Genomic DNA, 15,501 nt, shown 5'->3' on the forward strand with positions numbered 1-15,501 from the left:
CCATTAGACCAGATAGCTCAAAGCCCCATCCAGCCTGGCCTTGAACACTTCCAGGATGGGGCAGGCATGACTTCTCTGGGCAACCTGTTCTGGTGTCTCACCATCCTCACAGTAAAAAATTTCTTCCTAATAGCTAACCTAAATCTCCCCTTTGTCAGTTTAAAGCCACTCCGTCCTTGTTCTATCACTGCATGCCCTTGTAAAAAGTCCCTCTCCAGCTTTCTTGCAGGCCCTTTTTAGGTACTGGAAGGCTGCTCTAAGGTCTCCCCAGAGCCTTTCCAGGCTGAAGAAGCTCAAATCTCTCTGGTTGTCTCTGTAGATCAGTGCTCCAGTTCTCTGGTCATCTTTGTGGCCCTCCTCTGGACTTGCTTGAGCAGCTCCATGTCCCTCTTGCATTGGGAGCCCCAGAGCTGATTGCAGTGCTGCAGGTGGCATCTCACAAGAGTGAAGTAGAGGGGGAGAATCACTTCCCTCAACCTGATGGTGATGCTCCTTTTGATGCTGCCCTGAGTACATTTGGTTTTCTGGGCTGCAAGCACACACTGCCAGCTCATGTTGAGCTAGTGAATATGGAAGATCCATAGCCTAGTTCTCTGGGTGGGTGCAATAAGTGACTTTATTCTAAACTTTAAAGAAGTCCAAGTAACAGGATTTACGGCTGTAATAAATTTTATTTGCTGCTGCAGGATTTTGGGGAAATGCAGTCTTTCTTCAAATATGTGATTGCTTTAATCTCTTACATTGTGATTTTTGGCTGGTAGTTGTCATCTATGATTCAGAACTATTGGTGGTTGAGAGCAGTTAGAAGTAGTTAAGAAATGTGTAGGAAAAATTAAAATATTAGAATTCCAGATTTGGAATAATCCCTTGTTCAGAATGGTGTTTTCTGAATATTGTAATATGTTTTGCCTGTATTTGAATTTATCATCTCATTTGTATTCCTAGGCAGTAAGAGAGTGACGATGGAAGTACTCGAATTGCTTGTTGAAGACATGTTCCTTATTGGCGATGCTATTTCTGAAAATGTTTGGGAAGATGATAGCCTTTTTGCATTGGAGCTGGTAAGATTCTTTAGTCTTTGATCAGCTGTATTTACCAGTCTGCTTTTATAAGCCTCTGACATTTTCCACAGTGATTCATACACATATCTAATCTTCTGCTGAGCTACCCTTTTGAAAATCTTAAATAGTTTATTACTAGTTCTATCACTGGCTCATTATTTTTTTAAAAATGTAAGTTCTTTTTACCAGTGAAAGACTGTTAAGCAGCCATTGAGAGAAACAAGTGTAGGGAAGGGGATCTGAGGGAGAACCACTCACTACAAATGAGGAGACCAATTTGATGTAAATGACAACTTTTACTTTTTTTACTCCTTATAAACTATAAAATTAAGCAGGTAACTTTGTAATCTAAGACTGGAATTGTGAGATATGTGGTATCCATTTTTGCAGAACATTTAATATAAGAAACTTAATATAATCTTTCATCTAGTTGTATAATCTGCATCAGTATATTCCATTGCAGATAAATCTAACAGCAGTAGAAACTGTGAGGATCATCACGTATATATCGTACTGGTTATTGTTAGTAGGATAATGTTTGTTTCCAAGCCATTAACAAGCAAAACTCTGCAAATAAGCTAATAGGCTGAGTAATTGTATACAGTTGTATTGATTTTTCAAAAAAGGTGAGGGGGAGAGGGGGGTTTATGCTGATGCAACTTTGTTCCATTGGTAGAAGTTTGAGATTTATTTTTTTTTTTTTAGTAAAATACTTTTCAGACATAAAATTCACCTCCCATTGAAAGTTATGAATCTTCTTCAATTTGTGATGCAGAGCTAGACTGTGTGGTGTGATTGAATAAAGCTAATTTTGATAAAGCAATTGCAAGGCAGGAGATAAAGCCCTCTTCTTTCTTAGTGTTTGATTAAGTAAAAATAACTGAATGACCAATTTTAAGAAACAACTGTTAAACATACCTTTGCAGTATTTAGTGCTATATCAAGTGAAATGTCTTTTATCTGATGTAGACTGTGTTTTTAGAGTTGTTATGCTTCAGTGCTTAGAAAACATGCTTCCTCGTGTTTTGTATTAGCTCCAAGGGAAAGGAGGTCATGTGTCTCCTTTCTAGGAAACTTGAAAACATTTCTGGCATTGCTTTATGTTTCTTTGTTTATTGAATTTTAAATCTCTGCTCTGGAATATCTTTGTGAAGAATAGGTATTTTGTGAATTCCATTCAAAAATAGTTAAGTTTGTAGCTGTGTATATTTTAGCTATGTTTTTAATACTTCCTTCATCCCAAGTAAAGTCTAGAAGTTCAAAAATGTAGGGAGAGAATTACCAGTGATACCAAAGTATTCAGCACTAGGGAGAGAGTAAACAGTGACACCAAAGAATTCAACACTGCACTGAAGACAGTGAGGTCTAGAACTAATGCACAGTTCTGTTCAGATGACAAACAAAATGCTGTACATTTTGTACCATTTCTTCATTTTAAAATTATTTGGTAAATTGTGTTAATGATGCTCTGAGTGCTGTATAAACCCTGTAAAGATACAGGAATGTGTCAATTCTTTCTAATGATTTTATTTCTGATTTTTGTTTTCAGAAAGACAAATTACTTCTGGTCTTCGGTTTGCTTGGAGAAACTATATTATATCACAAAAGCAATATAAGTGCAGAGCAGCCTGAGGTGATGTTAGTACATCACAGAATGGCATTTATTAGCATTTCACTCTTCACTGTTAGATTGCTGCAAATACTTCTCCCTGTGGAAAAGGTATGCCATCATGTGATTGTGATTCTCTTTTGGTTTTGCATTTAAGAGGTCAAAATGTGATACCTTCCTCAGTGTTTAGTACTGGGAAAAGAGCCATTGGATAGAGAAATTAGTCCAATTTACATTGGCTGATGTATGATCACAGAAGGCAACTTTGTCCTTCAGTTATCAGCGCATTCTGCAGATTTAAAGTTTTAAAAACTCCACTTTTAATATAGTTTTTTGAGTTTCTGAAATTCAGTGTTCTTTTTTCCTCCTATAGTGTTTTTTCTAGTATGATGCATGGTTTGCAAAACTGTGCTGCCCGCTGCTCATTTATAGTATGCATGCAAGCAAAGCTAAGAAAGCCTAGAATTACATAATGTTTAAAAATCATCAGTCTTAATCTGATGGAACATAATAAGCAATTATGTTTCATATATCATAGTGATTTTAATTGTTATTTGCTTCTAGTGCTCTTTAAAAATGTTCTGTAGTAGCTCTTGAGTTTGTTTTGTGTTTATTTCAGATGTTGGGGGTCTGATATTTGGAAGGTTTTGTGGGGTGGAAAGTGTTAGAAGGTGTTTAAAGCTGTATGGGTTTAGATTTTTTTTTTTAATCAGTCTTTATTGCAGTGTAGCTCTTTTTTAGAATATTGTAACACTTGCAGTGAAAAAACCCCAAACCAGCAACAGAAATGCTAGTTCTTAGTATGTGATATTACTATGGAGTGACAACTTTTTGTTAAATACAGAAATAATTGTGGTCTGTGTATTCTCTGCCACCTAGTGTTTAGACAGTAAATTGACCCTGGCAGCGGCGTGTGTGGTTGGTGCTGTGGCCGGATCATGTGCAACTTCTGTGACTGGTTGCAGGACTGACATAACCGCTGACATTAATGAACTCTCACTTTTTAATTAAACAAATAATAATTCTTCATATAGATCTTACTCTATGTTTTTCTTTCTTTAATTTTTAAGTTGCAGCATAGTGATTGTGCTTGTTGAATAACTGCAAATGTTGGGTTTACTGTATTTTCAGGCTGTTATTCTGACAGTTATTTTGCTTTTCAAAGGCGAGTAAAGTTTTACAGAAGAGTTTGCTGAATGCTTTATTTATTCTGTCTCTGGATGTGTCCTTTTCCTTGGAGTACCCCAGCATTTACGAATCCATTGCAGCCTATCTGGAGCAGATGAGTACTGAGAACTACAGTATTTATAAACAAGTTTCAGAAGCTGCGTATTCAATTGAATGCACTTGTAGCTTTATGGCTGAAGTTCATAAGAAGGTGCGGAATTATTATTATATGAAATGTTTCCTGTAGTCATATTTCTTCACTTCCGTTTCTCTGTAGTAAAAACATAGCCAAAGAAAATCTATGAATATTCCATAGTATGCAAGATGTAGTTAATTTATATTTGTTTTCACTAGTACAACTCATAATGATTGAAAAAATCTTATCCTACGTAAAACCAAAGAAATAAATACTTGGAGATTGGAAGTGAACACAAGACTTGATATGGGCAAAGAAGTAACAAAGAAACAAATACTCTATGTGTGTATGTGTGTATGTATGTTATTTAGTATTTAAATAGTTCAGAAAATTTTAATTCCCAATTGGCAATTGTAGCTCTAATAAACAACTACTTCCAGACTCTGTGAGATTTGTGTGTTTCACTTTATTATGAAGACAGATAATATATTTTGCTTTCTTTGTTAAGAGATTCCTGCCTGGTACCCAAATATTCTTGTCCATTATCCGAATGGAAAAGTAATTGTGCAAAATACTGGTTCCACTGATACTAAAATAGATAAATAAAATGCAGTAATATAAATGTATAAATGTCTTAAAACTGAGTTAATCTATCCTTTATGTAGGCAGGTTCAGAACTTAATAGAAGCAATCCTTTGCTTGTAAAATGCTATTTACAATGATGTTAACTCCATCAAATTTAAATGGCTCAATTTAATGTATTTGGTAACCAAGAGTATGAAGAGACTTAAAATGTAATACAGACTTAAATGTAATAATTAATTACTAATGAGTAATAGTTAAATATGAAATATTTACATACTCATTAATATTAACATATTCATTATACTCTTTCTCACATAAAATGTGTATTGATTTTAAAAGATAATAATTTGATTAAAAGGATAAAGTATGAAAGGATGAGTCTATTCGGTCATTTTAGAAAGTGTTGTGAACAGAGTTATAGTATTCATGCTCTGAAATATTAGACATGTTATTCCTATTGAGTTTAATAAAAGTTTATTTGGATTCAGCAGTTGAAGGGTTTTCAGCTCCCACGAGTAGGTTCTAAAATTTGTTTGAAATCTATTGAATTTGTTAATCAGGTTAATTATAAAACTCCTGTGAAAGGCTGAACCAAACCCTACTTAGTACATTATTAAATGATGATAGATTTGGAAAGATTATGATTAACATTGTGTACTTTAATATTACTAATTCTGATAGTTTCTTTCTCTTAATTTTACTTCTCAGGGGGACAAGAATCTTTCTGAATTAGTAGAATTGGCAGATCAGGCCTTGAGTAGTCTACCCTACCATCAACACTTCCCCTTGCTTCAGGAATGCATTCATATATGTTCACATATGTGAGTACATTACTATTTAAAACTATGACATGAGTAAATACAATCTTTCTTTTATGGATAGTTTCTCGAGTAGAAACTTAATTTGCTAATTCCTTATATTTGAACAATTGTTTTCTCTTAGCTATTGAAAGGTCTCTGAATAATATGTGTCATTCTGTAGTGGATTTCTTGAAAATTGAATTTCAGGTGCTAAAGAACTGTTTTATTTTTTTCTATGTATAAGTTTTTATGTAGATAAAGTTAATATGTGATTTACAAAGAAACAATCTTAAAACTCTTTGATCTGTCTTTCAAACTTTTTAAATTTGTTCCAACTTTTATTTTACTTTCAGAAATCATAAAGAACTTATTTATTGTAGATAATTTATATTAAAGTATGGCATCTCATTTATTAAACAGCATGTTTTTATTGCTTTTTAGATTTTCCATGTCTCTAGTTTGAGAATTTAAGTTACCCTGTGGTGCCTGGAAATGTTCTATATTGAACACTTAATTAGAAATACAAAAATCTTAATTTTATACTGATTCAGAATTTTACTTTAGGGATTTTTTTTCAATTGAAACTATATTTAAGAGCTCTCTAAGTATTTTTAAATTATGAAACATAAAAGCACTTTTCTGTGTTCTAATCTTTTTTAGAATTCATTATTGTTTGGTTACTGCTTCAGGCAACAGGAAATTGACTTCAACTTTGTAACTAATATAAATTCACTTTGTGATCCAGAAGTAAAAAAATTCTGAAGGCATAGATTTTTTTTTAATAATTGTATACTGTATAATATCTAAGAGGCATATTGAAGTTCAATAGGATTTTATGTTTTCAGATGTACATAAATGTTTTTCTGGCTCCTGATTCTGAAGAGAGAATTTTGAAAAACTATGGTGTCTGATTACCTGTATGTATATGTATTAAAAAAATAAAAAAAATATATATATACAAAAGTGAAGACAGATATTATGATTTTGGCAAATGTATTGTGATCTCTAAACTTCTGCCAAGTCAATTTTCAGGCTGTATACCTTTTCGGGATGTGTTTTTCACAGAATCACAGAATCCCAAGGGTTGGAAAGGACCTCAAAAGATCCAACCCCCCTGCAAGAGCAGAGTAACCTAGAGTACCTCACACAGGAACTTGTCCAGGCGGGCCTTGAATATCTCCAATGTAGGAGATTCCACAACCCCCCTGGGCAACCTGTTCCAGTGCTCTGTCACTCTCACAGTAAAGAAATTTTTCCTGATGTTCACATGGAACCTCCTATGCTCCAGTTTATACCCATTGCCAGAGTTTACACCCATTTTCAGAGATTATGCTGAAATTTAACAGGAAAATTTTTGTAGGCATCTTTGGGTACTGTAAAATAAGTAATAGTTAAATTAATTACTTTTTAATTTTTAGTTGGAAGTCTGCTGAGGCTAACTCATTGCTCCAGGCTGAGGGTCAGAAGATGCTTCTCCGTCTGTTGTCTCATCCTTCGCTGAATATAAAAGCTGAAGCCTATCACTGTTGTTTGGAAGTGGTGAAGGTTAGAACTAATGCTTGCTTAATACTGTTGGTGTTGTGCTGAAAAATGCCTATTTTTTGGTACTAAATCTACTTGGTTAGGTTATATACTTCAGGTACTGCACTTCAGCATGACAAGAACTCTATAGAGGGGAAAAACCAGTGACTGACAATTTTATTTTTTAAGAAGATCCTTAAACCTTTTTTTTTCTTTTCTGCTGTTACACATTTCTATTTAATTTTGCTTTTGAAAGAATTCTAGTGGTTGGTTTTCCTTGTCTGCTGAAATGAGGTTCATAAAACCTCACAGACTTGTTTGGGTAGGACCTTTAAAGATCATCTAGTCCAACCCCCCCTTTCACTAGATCAGGTTGCTCAGAGCCCCATCCAACCTGACCTTGAATGTTTCCGGCGACAGGGCACCTACCACTTCTCTGGGCAACCTGTTGCCATGTTTCACCACCATTGCTATTAAAAAAAATTTCTTCCTTATACCTAGTCTGAATATACCCTCTTTTAGTTTAAAACCTCTTGCCCTACTGCAACAGAACCTGGTAAGAATTTGGCTTTCTTGTAGGCCCACTGTAAGTATTGGAAGGCTGCAGTAAGGTCTCCCTGGAGCTTTCTCTTTTCTAGGCTGAGCAACCCCAGCTTTGTCAGCCTATCTTCATAGGAGAGGTGTTCCATCCCTCTGATCATTTTTGTGGCCCTCCTCTGGAATCCCTACAATAGGTCCATGTCTGAGGACACCCAGCTGGTCTCTTAGAGCAGAGTAGAGGGGAAGAATCATGTCTTCCAACCTGCTGGTAACATTCCTTTTGGTGCAGTCCTGGATATGGCTGGCTTTCTGGGCTGTGAGTGCACATTCCTGGTTCATGTCCAGTTCTTCATCTAGTATCCCCAGGTACTTCTTGTCAGGGCTGCTCTTAATCCATTCATCATCCAGTCTGTATTGATAGCGGGGAATTGCTCCAGTCCAGGTGCCAGATCTTGCACTTGGCCTTGTTGAACCTCATGAGATTCACATGGACTTACTTTATAAGGACAAATTGTATTCCCTTCCTAGCAATTTTTCACTTCCTTTAGTGTGGGTATTCTTTTTGTTTGGTTTTTCTTTTTTTTTTCTTAATTTTTTTTTCTTTTTTGTACCTGGACAAAACTAATTTCGTGTTGACTGCTTTTCTGCTTTTTACAAGGACGTTTAGTGAGGGAGAAAAACCAATAATGTGGGGTTGTTTTGTTTTTGCTTTGGTTTTATATGGATATTTTGTCATTACCTTAATTTTTTATAAAGAGCATAAACTTCCTGGGACTGGACTTCCTATACCCTGAAGCATGGCAATGTCATATTCATCAAGTCATATTCAGGTATTCAGTAATATTGGCTCACAAAATAAAAGCTTTTATATAATGCTTTAATAATAATTTTCTTTATGGACATCAGCTAAACTTACTGTGCTTATAGCACAATTCACTAATGTACAAAGATGCTGGGGCTAGTCTTTCACAAGAAAACTCTCTCTACTGAATGATATTTTATCTTTCTGTGAGATTTTTACTTGCCTGTTTTAGGTTTTGCATAATTTAATGTAATACCAAAAACATATTAAGCTTGTCTAGTTTATTTTCACTATTCTCTAAAATAAAACCAAAATTATTTTGTATTTTTCTTAGTCCTGCGTAGCAAGGGAATTTGCAGTCAGTGATCTCTAAAGCTGTTTTTTCTTCTAGGGCTTTCAGAACTGTAGTCTTCTAAACTGCAGGGAGAAAGTCTGGCTGACAACTTCAGGCAGTCTATAAAAACAAGATGTAATAGTGGAGAGTGTTTAAATTTTTTGTTTTATGAATTTTAAAACTAACCAACTCATTTTTTTACTGAAGGACTGTTTAGGTATTCATAATATTGCTAAGCCTGTGTCTTCAATCTGCCATGGAGTACATTTTCTTCTACATCCTAAAGTTTTATATGAAATCTGTACATTTGGTCTTCAGGAAGATAAGAATGAGGTACTGTGTTTAAAAGCTATATTTATAAGTTGACGTGCATAGAAACTAGGTGTTGATATTCTCCATGGTGGTCTGAAGTTTTCACTATGGTAGTTTCTTGTATATAGAAAAGCTGTGCAAACAGTAAAGTTACAGTAAATGGAAATATTTTTTTATGATAAATTCAGATGCAAAAGAATGTTATAGGATGCTATTAAATTAAATAAAGACCAATGAAAAATGAGGAAACTGTTTTTTTTAATGTTTCAACCCTAATAAAATATGCATATGATGAAATAGTATGTGTGATGCTTTCCATTTATGGAAAACATGAAGTCTCAAGTCTTTATAAAGGTGGGATAATGTCTGAAATGTGTGCATTGGTTAAGGAGCAAAAAGACATTTTTAAATATGCAGTGTCTTCGATATAAGAATGTATTTCATCACTACAGACACATCAGCATTTAATTACCTTAGTAATATTGAAATGTTCTATAATATTATAAAATAGGGTTATATTTCCATTGGGTTCATTTATATGCATGAATGTTTAACATACATCTGCTATTTCCTAGTTTACATATATAACTAATTAGGGAGTTCTGAGCGAGGTAAAAAATTATTTAAGTTATTTGTAACTACTTTATAGCTGATCTACAGCTGAGTAACTGTAAGGACCTAGAAAAAAAAAGTTTTTTTTAGCTTGCCTCCTAAAATGATTTTTCTTTTTTTTTTTTTTAACACAGTATTATGCACAGTTCAATTTAAAGTCATTTTTAGATTTTAGCATTTTAAAAGGAGAAGTAAAGTACCTTTGATAACATGCTGTGTATTTGTACTTCGTATGTAATTTATCTTTTTCAAGGAAAGCATTTATTTCTACTACTCCTTTGGGTGTATTATTAAAAATACTGGCAGTTTTCTCTTTTAGTGATTCATTGAGCATAACATAGATTTCCACTGATACTGAATTTAAAAAGATTGTTGAGATGGAAAATGTATATTTACATAATTATCTCATTTTGTTCTCTTTACCTTATAATGCATTTTTTTATTAGTCTAACAAGATATATAATTAAGATCATATCCACACATACTTTTTTTACTTAGATTTATACCTGCTGCTTAAGTTTTCATAAAGCATCAGTTTAATCTTTCAAGCATGTGACGATGAGAAGACATTGAGAAGAACCTTGTATTCCAAGACTGGGTATAAGATTTGCTATGTGATTTTGCAAATCCAGTCCCTTAAAGATAGGCTGGAGTGATATTATTAAAGGCTCTTCTTGTTGTCTGGGGTGAGGGGATTTTTAGCTCTGGCATAAAATGCACTTTTTTAGCTGCTGAAATTAGGTGTTTTTATGCTATGCAAGGAAGAATGAATTCAGAGAAGTTGTTTTTTTCCCCTTCTCTTCCCATTGCAGTAATATTAGCTTTTAAATACTTTAATATTGCATATAGTATATATTATGTACTGTACACTAGATGCATTAATACATTGTAAGTGCTGTATCGTATAAGTTATATACCTTTTTATGATAGAGAGCTTCAGATGAATCCATGTACAGTTTGAAATATTTGTTAACCTTCTTAGTTTGACTGTTTGCCTCAAGTGAAATTGTCATGTTACAGGCTTCAAGCCTCTTTTCTTCCTGTATCTTCAGAAGCATATCAAAGCATACCATGAAGGCTGGGAATTAAATGTATGGTCAGGAAAGAAATGAAACATAATTTATTTTACCTGCAGGATAGAGGGTCCAATAGGTGTATAAGTTGAAGTAGTGATTTGTTTTATTTCAGAACAGACAAACCAGAGTTCTAAGGGGAAAATACCCGAGTGCCATTGAGGCAGAACTATTTGTGTATCTTCTCTGAGAGGCTTTTCTAGCAACTTAATGTTTAGCATGACTGACAATTTAAAAGTAGCATTCTGCAGTGACATTATTTTGTACAGAAACATCTCAAAGAGAAAAGATATTTTTATGTAAAGTTTCCAATCACAGAATTGACAAACTGACCTAGACATGTCAGCAGTTTCATTAGTTTCTTTTTTTTTTTTTTTTTGTGTTACTGGGCAGGTGAACTCTACAGCCAAGGCCATTCTGATGCATTTATTGCAGGGACAATTAATAATGGCAGGACTGACTTGGAACAAGTTCATTGAGGCCCTCTGTCCCATCATTCCTGTTTTACAGGTACTTCAAAACACTTCATCTGAATTTGTTGTGTGAAATCATGTAAACAGCAACACTATTATGTTAAACAATAAACAGAATATTCGCTAAGTAGCAGATGAAAATAACAGTAATATGCCTACAGACTTATTTTGTTGGATGTCAAATGGAGAATTGTTTTCTACTGGTCCTAATGCCAGTCAGGGTTACTACTTTGAATTTGCAAACAAATTTGAGCCTTGTATTACTAGAATGTGAAACTTTGATACACTGTAGTAGAAATCAGCAAGTACTGACAGGGACTTAATGGCCTGAAGATATGGGTGGATAATCCAAGTGTAGACTAAAACATTGCATGCTTTTTAAAATTAGCTAATAATTATTAGAATGTCCCTCATATCTTAAGTCATAACTCCTCTGCAATGATTATATAATTTTATAATCAAGTATGCACCCAACAAATGGCAGTAGGTGTAAGATATATTTTCTGTATATTTTGATGTTTGTTTTTTTGTTTCTTGCTTCCAATTTTATAGAAGTATCAACAGTCACTATTAAATTTACACCTTAGTCTTCATATCTGTAACTATGTGCAAATTTGCTTTTTGTTATCTTGGGTCTCTGCTTGATCTAATGGGAACTTGTGTTTTTCTCAGTCTGATTTTCAGCCTAATTGCTCCATCCATGTTATTTACCATTTTTTCTCTAGTGCTAGAAATTTCCCTTCTATTGTAGGCCTATAATCTTCCAGATTAGATATTTTGATGCACCTATCAGATGCCTGTTATTCCTCATGTCTGGTTTTTTGCTTTAATTCTGTCTCTTATTTGACTTGGCTAATGTATCCAAGTGTATTTTTTGCTTTGTTTTCTCAAAAAATATCATGCTTGATAGTTAATCCTTCTTATTTGCATATTCATTTGTTGCCTCCACCACATTTACCATGAGTTGAAAAAAACTGCTTATATTACTTAATATACTAATAAACTACACAAAAATTGAGGCAAAAATGGGGAAATACTGCAAATAAGATAGGTCATGAAACAGAAGGCTCAGACAGAAAATTAATGAAAAGGAAGTATGCAGAGAACCTTAAAGTGGTGGGACAAAGGTTACTTCAGAGCTTTGTTGCCCAGTAATGTCAGCTCTTCTGTGTTACCCATCTGCATATCTTCTGTTAATATTCAAGATTGAATGGGGGGTAATAAAAGTTGTGGACTTAACATGCAAATGAGAACTTACCCTTGCTCTCATTTTTGTGAGTAGAATTTTCTTCCATTTAATAAGCTGTAGTTGCCATGTACAATAGATACTTGAGCACAACATACCAGAGGCCTATATTTACCCAATGCATATAAAATGTGTTGTGTTTTAGTCTACGTTTTAAATGTTTGTGGTATTGCTTGGTGTAACTGATTCTGGTTTGTCTTGTTTGTATGTGAAAATATGAAATACCTGGAAGTAGTTAATATTTAATGTTGTGAAGCAATTTGCTTGTAGGGATGTTTTTATTTATTTTATTTTATTTATTGAGATGGAAAATGGCCTTATCATTGTGTTAATAGATTGAAGGGTAAGGCTTCAGGTTAAAGTACCTCTGAGCCATGTAAAAATCTTTTATTTTGATTTGGATACAGGATCACTCATTAGTTTTTAAAATTGTTTTTATGGAGGAGTATTGTCATGGTTTAAGTCCAGTCATTAACTCAGAACCACGCAGTCACTCTCTCATTCCCCCGCCTTTCTTCCCCCCCGGTTCCTGGAGGGATGGGGAGGAGAATCGAAAGAATGTAACTCCCATGGGTTGAGATAAGAGCAGTCCAGTAACTAAGGTATAACACAAATCACTACTGCTACCACCAGTAATAATAATGATAAGGGAAATAAAAACGAAAGAGTATACAACCTCTCACCACCCGCCAACCAATACCCAGCCCAACTGAGCAGTGATCTAGCCCTTCCAGGTAACTGCTCCCAGTTCTACACCATGGGCATGACATGCTGTGGTATGGAATACCTCTTTGGGTAGTTTGGGTCAGGTGTCCTGTCTCTGCTTCCTCCCGGCTTCCCCTCCTCCCTGGCAGAACATGAGACTCACAAAATCCTTGGTCAGAGTAAACATTACTGAGCAGCAACTAAAACCATCGGTGTTATCAGCATTTTTCCCAGGCCAAAAGTCAAAACCACAGCACTGCACCAGCTACTAAGAAGGAGAAAATAACTGCTACTGCTAAACCCAGGGCAAGTATTAATCTGCAGAAATTTTCTTAAGAGTTATTAATTTTCTTTTTCAGGTATTGCTGCTTCCCCAACCTCTTTTAGCCTCTAAAAGGGGAACTACCTTGTCTATTTTACTAAATTAGTGCATGGATTTTAATTTTTGAAGTTCTTGTTTCTTTGTTTTAGGGTTATGCTGACTCAAAAGATACACTAGGTAACTGTATCCTTAATTTGAGTGAAACAACCTCTGAGAAAGGAGAGAGTATTCTCCCTAGAACTACTAGACTACGGGCCGCTCTGCGTCTTCTGTTCTCAAAAAAGCAGTTGTAAGTAATGCCCTGTAGCATTTTGGCATGTCTTCTAATGTTGATGACAAATATGTTTTCTCTAAAATTCCAGTTGATTATTATGCAGTGGTTTGATTTGAAAGGTAAATTAATAATTATTGAATTTGTACGTACTCCCTCTGCCACTGTACTAATTCTATAAACTAATTAACTTTTTACTATACAGCTAAAGTTTTCCAATATGAGGACTTTATGTATTTATTTCAATTGTTTACTCCTTTAGGGTTCGTTCTGTAGGACTCAAACATTTGTCATTCCATCTTTTCAATGAAGAGGGGGCAAACCTGAAACGCCCTCATCTGCATGGTAGCGTGCTTTCCAGCATTTCAAACTTATTTGTTATAGATAGAGCTATTGAGCTAAAATTAGACGATAAAACAGTGTCGGTGTTTAAGGTGAGTAAACTCTGTCTAAATATTATCCTTAATCAGCTTCTCTACCTGCCTAGTCACTGAAGTTACCACTTTCTGAGGGCCGCAATATTTCATACAGATTGGCTTGCTTCATAAAAAGAAATCCATTGATAAATTCTTTATGTATGAACTTAAGCAGTAATTTTTAAGTTACCATACGCAACAATAAGAAAATTAATTCCTTCTCCTCTTCAACCTCCCCCCACTCTGATACGTTTAACAGCAAGACTTGAGTGCAGAGAGAGCAGGCCTGCTCTGTTTACAATAATTTCATTGTGCATGGTGAGAGTCTTGATTTTTTTTTTCTCACAGATTTTTTTTCCCCGTAAAATCAATTTTTACTTAAATAGACACAAATTTAGAATATGAAATTCTTTAAATTAGATTAGAAATATGTCTGTGTTTTTTAATGTTGATGCTTTTGCAAAGTGAAAAATGAATCACAGGTATTTGACCTGTCGGAAAACTTTTTTTTTTTCTTACCATCTCCCCTCCATGCTCCTTTCTTATTTACCCTCAACACTTTTAGGTTAACAACATGTTAAAAAAATGCTAAGATGCTGGCCATCTGAAAAAAAATTGACAGCTCATTGTACACTTGAATTATACTCTTCCCCTACATCATTCAAGAATTTAGGACATAAATTTGTATGGATGTGTAGTATTACTTAAATTTCTCTAACCCTGTTATCATTATAAAGGTCAGTCCCCATCACAGACTCAGAAGCATATTCTAGTATTTCTTTGTAGTATTGCGCTTTCTGTTGTCCTACATAAATTAAACATTATTTGTTAGAAATCTGCATTTATTGTGTACTAGAAACTGTTATCTTGTTATATTCCACAGATATTAGAGATTTGTTGCAAAAAGATTATAACCTAATCCTTTCTTATTACATGCATGTGGAATCTAATAAAATATATTTTAATGAGGAATTTAGGTATTTTTATTTTTTGCTTTCTGTTGGGAAATTTGGCTGGTTACCTTGTTTTGTAATAGCATACTAGATGTAAATCTAATATAGTTTTACTTTTAGGTAGAAACTGTTGAAAAGCTGTATGATGTCTTAATCTCTGACGCTGTTGACCTTGTTTTACGAAAGTCTGCAGCTGAGCAGCTAGCAATCATTTTAGAAGGTAAACTTTTTCAGAAAATTTGTGTTCATGTGCTGATCATTGCATGAGCTTGCAGTTTTGCTGCGTTTTCTGCATGCTTGTGCTAGGGTACTCTTCGTAATTTTTGTGTATACTGTTGGACCAGAATTTTAACACTGTTGTGGATGATCTATTAATAAAAAAAAAAAGTTATTCATTCTTGTATCCCTCAAGAATAAGAAATAGAAATAGTGTTAATTCTTAGATTACACAGGCTAGCTAATATTATTTTATACTTAGTGAAGAATTTCTTGTGTCATTCTGAATTTCTTCCTGCATTTTCAGTTTGCCTAAGTACAGTTAAAATGTATTGAAATGCTGTTTG

The 15,501-nt window shown here is 34.3% G+C and overlaps 1 protein-coding gene across 3 annotated transcripts in view; it reads left to right on the forward strand.

Annotated features, from left to right (window-relative positions):
• The window catches only part of RTTN (rotatin), an 86,358-nt gene that overhangs the window by 16,838 nt on the left and 54,019 nt on the right, over nt 1-15,501 (forward strand). For 2 of the 3 annotated variants that reach the window (XM_057414752.1, XM_057414755.1), the window contains exons 10-19: nt 946-1,061; nt 2,611-2,781; nt 3,836-4,048; nt 5,267-5,379; nt 6,777-6,903; nt 8,763-8,888; nt 10,946-11,062; nt 13,448-13,587; nt 13,832-14,003; nt 15,059-15,158. In XM_057414752.1, the coding sequence (XP_057270735.1) occupies nt 946-1,061; nt 2,611-2,781; nt 3,836-4,048; nt 5,267-5,379; nt 6,777-6,903; nt 8,763-8,888; nt 10,946-11,062; nt 13,448-13,587; nt 13,832-14,003; nt 15,059-15,158 (1,395 nt within the window). The remainder of the gene's footprint in view (nt 1-945; nt 1,062-2,610; nt 2,782-3,835; nt 4,049-5,266; nt 5,380-6,776; nt 6,904-8,762; nt 8,889-10,945; nt 11,063-13,447; nt 13,588-13,831; nt 14,004-15,058; nt 15,159-15,501) is intronic. The other variant, XM_057414754.1, reaches the window with a different exon arrangement.

Source organism: Pezoporus wallicus, unplaced genomic scaffold, assembly GCF_028554395.1.
Source record: "Pezoporus wallicus isolate ANWC-B61680 ecotype Strahan unplaced genomic scaffold, APGP_CSIRO_Pwel_v1 contig_2, whole genome shotgun sequence".
NCBI lineage: Eukaryota > Metazoa > Chordata > Aves > Psittaciformes > Psittacidae > Pezoporus > Pezoporus wallicus.